This window comes from Glossina fuscipes, unplaced genomic scaffold (assembly GCF_014805625.2).
Source record: "Glossina fuscipes isolate IAEA_lab_2018 unplaced genomic scaffold, Yale_Gfus_2 112542, whole genome shotgun sequence".
NCBI classification, from domain to species: Eukaryota; Metazoa; Arthropoda; class Insecta; order Diptera; family Glossinidae; genus Glossina; species Glossina fuscipes.
In genome coordinates, this window is record NW_024005827.1 from 1 (window position 1) to 4,427 (window position 4,427).

General features: G+C 34.4%; 2 protein-coding genes across 2 annotated transcripts; both read left to right on the forward strand.

Moving 5' to 3' along the window:
* The first annotated feature begins 8 nt into the window (after window positions 1–8).
* Window positions 9–1,160, forward strand: LOC119644351 (heat shock protein 83-like). Its single transcript, XM_038043891.1, has one exon. The coding sequence runs from the start codon at window positions 72–74 to the stop codon at window positions 1,158–1,160; it is 1,089 nt and encodes a 362-aa protein (XP_037899819.1). The 5' UTR covers window positions 9–71.
* Window positions 1,161–4,123: 2,963 nt separating this feature from the next.
* LOC119644352 (heat shock protein 83) lies at window positions 4,124–4,422 on the forward strand (the record flags this gene model as incomplete). The annotated part of the gene is made up of 1 exon (XM_038043892.1): window positions 4,124–4,422. A coding segment is annotated over exon 1 (291 nt), but the record flags the coding sequence as incomplete, so codon positions are not given.
* Between the last annotated feature and the right edge of the window lie 5 nt (window positions 4,423–4,427).

Genomic DNA, 4,427 nt, shown 5'->3' on the forward strand with positions numbered 1-4,427 from the left:
TGCCTTTCGATTTGTTTGAAAACCAAAAGAAGCGTAATAATATTAAATTGTACGTACGCCGTGTCTTTATCATGGACAACTGCGAAGATCTCATTCCCGAATATTTGAATTTCATCAAAGGTGTTGTTGATTCTGAGGATTTGCCATTGAACATTTCTCGTGAAATGTTGCAGCAAAATAAAGTCCTAAAAGTTATTCGTAAGAATCTCGTTAAGAAAACCATGGAACTAATTGAGGAACTTGCTGAAGATAAGGAGCTTTACAAAAAGTTTTATAATCAATTCAATAAAAACCTCAAATTAGGTGTTCACGAAGATAGTAGCAATCGTGCCAAAATAGCCGATTTCTTACGCTTTCACACCTCGGCTTCTGGCGATGAGTTCTGTTCACTAGCTGATTATGTGTCACGTATGCAGGATATTCAAAAATATATCTACTTCATCACTGGTGAATCCAAAGAACAAGTGGCTGATTCGGCTTTCGTTGAACGAGTTAAAGCGCGTGGTTTTGAGGTAGTATACATGACCGACCCTATTGATGAGTATATAATCCAGCATTTGAAAGAATATAAGGGCAAGCAGTTGGTATCTGTAACCAAAGAAGGCTTGGAATTACCAGAGAATGAAGCTGAAAAGAAGAAACGTGAAGAAGATAAAGCTAAATTGGAAAATTTGTGCAAGCTTATGAAATCGATACTTGACAGCAAGATAGACAAAGTCACTGTGTCAAATCGTTTAGTTGAATCGCCATGCTGTATTGTCACCTCTCAATACGGCTGGTCAGCCAATATGGAACGTATTATGAAAGCCCAGGCTTTGCGTGATACCTCTACCATGGGCTACATGTCTGGCAAGAAGCATTTAGAAATCAATCCTGACCATCCCATTATCGAGATATTACGACAAAAAGCTGAAATCGATAAAAATGATAAAGCTGTGAAAGATTTGGTCATTTTGTTGTTCGAAACTTCTCTACTGTCATCTGGCTTCTCCCTGCAAAGTCCTCAAACCCATGCCAGCCGCATTTATCGTATGATAAAGCTTGGCCTTGGCATTGACGACGATGAACCAATAGCTACTGAAGATGCTCAAAGTGTCGGTGATTCTCCGCCGTTAATGGATGACACTGAGGACGCATCCCATATGGAGGAAGTTGATTAAATTCTTTATTCGATGAAAATAAAATTCGAAAAAAACCACAATTTCTTGCTTTTCCTTTTGCGCTTCTTTTACTAGAATCTGTTTACTACTAACGATATTTTTGGGAGTCTGTTGATAGAGAAGTTTTTTTACTATTTCTATAAGTTTTATCCCCTTAGCACTCTGCACTCTGTTCTTACGCCGTGCAGCGATGGAGACTTGGATGGATCTACATAGTTTGCCGCCGAGAACACTTATGAAGTAACTCCTCTTTTGTGATTGACAAAGACTATAGAAGAAGAGGCGATTAGACAGAGAGCATTTTCTATTGCTCAAGAGTACATACGGGTCTTAAAAGCCCCGGAACGCAACATTTGTACCCTGTTTTCATATCAACTTACTATTATGAAACTGTATATTAAAAATTAGACCACTTTGCAAATAAAGGCTTAGTTTCCGCAAAAATGCGGAATCTTGTGACCAAGATGTTCAAAAATTGAGGTGCATGTTTAAAATTCAGCACAGTTAATTGTTGTTTAGTGTAGTGTACAACAAGCGAAAGGCGCTGTGACGTGTAGAAAAGGCCTTATGTGAACGCGAACTTCTTTTTTCGGCACTTAATAAGGTTGGAAGTTAGTACTGGTATATATTTTTTCTTTATTTAATTATTTTATTACGTCTTTACATTTCGTAATTAAATCCGATTTAAATCAACCTTGCTAATTTTTGCGTTATACGCCCGCCACGTTATTTTTTAATTTTTTCGTGTTACTCGTCTAGCACGTCTAAAGTCACTACTACACGTTTATCCCAGGATGACCGAGCGGTCTAAAGCGTCAGACTCAAGAGAGCATGTAAACTATAAAAGGATAAAAGAGGTTCAATTACGAAAGATATTTTATTTGAAATATTGGCGTTATATTTTGAATCGAATATATTACGTCAACGAAAATATGCAATAATCAATAAAACGAAAAGGGAGCAGAAATAACCGTTTAAAGCGTATAAATATATTTTCATCAATGCATTACCAGTGTATTGCTTTTGAATTACTTTGCCCTTATTACTGCACGAAATATGGTGCCCTACCATATAGAGAGGCGCCGTAGAGACAATCAAATGGTATGACAAAAACCCTTAAAATGCTATGTATAACAATGCTATACTTTAGATTATGCAAGCAATGAAGCAAGTGTGGAAACAACGCTTAATGCAGATAGTGAAAACCGGATGCACATAAAATTTCTTCAATAGTAAATGTGAACATAAAGCCTGCTTTAGATTTTAAGTCAAACATATCTTCTCAATCTTCTTAACAGTTTCATTTTGAAAAAATTAACAAAAAATTGGTCATAGGATGGACGATAAAGGACAAGTTGATGCAATTTTACAACTATAGTAATGTTAATATTCATACCGTCCTTGCGTCATATCATCCTAACGTTTTGATACCATGTTAGATATTTCTGTTTGCATTATTTCCTAGATAATACCATTTGTTGCAAAATTTAAGTATGTGCCTTCATCCAAAAAAAATTTCTTGCTTGAGATGTACAAGTAGAAAATTTTATTGCTTACTTTTGGCGTTAACATCGGTAGTAATAACTAAACATATATTTTATTTTTTTCATTAAACATAGTTTAATTAATACTTCCAAAATTTCATAGAATCATTAATTATCTTCTCCTTAAAACCCCTCCTATTATTCACATTTAGTTGTAAGTCAGTGTTACCACTTTTATGAGAGGAAAGCGACAGCGTAACAACTTTAGCTTAAAACTTCATATCCATTTGCCTACACCAACAATAATAAATTGCTGTTTAGCAATTATAAGCAACGTTGGGTTTCAATTCGCATTACCGCGCTTTTCCAATTTGCTCCTCTTACATCAGCTTGTTCAAGCGTTAATAGTAGAATGTACGGGTTTCTCAGTTAATATTTCATTTTTTCCGTCTTTCTATTAGGGAAAATCCTTAGATGAGTGGATTTAGATAGATTTTGGCTTCACTTCCGTAATATGTAGAATTGCTTCAATTTAAAACAAAAATAAATGAAAAGAAAAAGGAGAACTTTTCTTTTTTTTGCTTAATAAAAATAATTACATCCGCCAAAAAAGTTTATAATACAACCATGGTTGTCTTCTTTTCCATCAAAATATAAGGCAAGGTTATGTTTGCCTTGTTCTAACAAAGCCTTCATAAGTTTTTCATAACTTTCACAAATTTTCTTTTCCCTCCGCCTATTCGTTCACAACAATTACATATGTTTTTGTTAGCGATTGGGATTATTGCTCTTATCCACTAAGCAAAAACTTGGCACCATTTATACATCAATTTTACACAGTATTCATCCAATACTGTGCGGAATTGCGTTTTACTGCCGAGTGCGACAAAAACACCCCAACAATGAGCAATAAAACGTAATTAATTAGACTAATATATTGAAATTTTTTTCGATGATTCTTTTAAACAGCAATAATCCAATATGTGTAAAGTATGATTTCAACGACAGAAAGTGCAACTCTAAAGCAAGAAGATATTGGTTTCAATTCTTATTAACGAAAAATTGAAATGTCTAAACAATCATCAGTTAAAGTGCCATCAAAAATAAGTATTTACGTATTTAATCAAGGCAGCATTCTCATCGTATATTTCCAAATTAATGGCTGCAAAAAAAATACATTATCTGTACATAAATGCGACTCTGCTTAAATAGTGACTGTAAATAACTACATAATCCTTAGCAACGGCGACGGAAATGAGGGTAGTTTCTTCGATAATATTCTACTTCTTTCCACAGTGTTAAGCGAGCTATAAAGTCATATGCGAACAATCCCTTAGTATTAGTATTGAAAGGAAGGTTAAACATAACTGGTCTTGTCGATGTCAAAGACATTTTAAAAGAAATTATTTTTTTTGAAGTGACTAAAAACAAAAACAACAAAAAGAAAATTTTTATTTATTACAAATAATTTTAACACATAATTCAAGATGGTAGAAGAAGCTGAAACATTTGCTTTCCAAGCTGAGATCGCTCAGCTTATGTCGCTGATTATCAACACATTCTATTCGAATAAAGAGATTTTCTTGCGTGAATTGATTTCTAATGCATCTGATGCTTTGGATAAAATTCGCTACGAATCGTTGATCGATCCATCGAAACTAAAGACCGGCAAGGAGCTGTACATCAAATTGATTCCTAACAAAACTGCTGGCACATTGACTATCATTGACACCGGTATTGGCATGACTAAGTCGGACTTGATTAACAATTTAGGTACTATTGC

Coding starts and splice junctions, on each gene's coding strand:
- LOC119644351 (XM_038043891.1), top strand. CDS start 72: ATGGACAACTGCGAAGATCTCATTCCCGAATATTTGAATTTCATCAAA.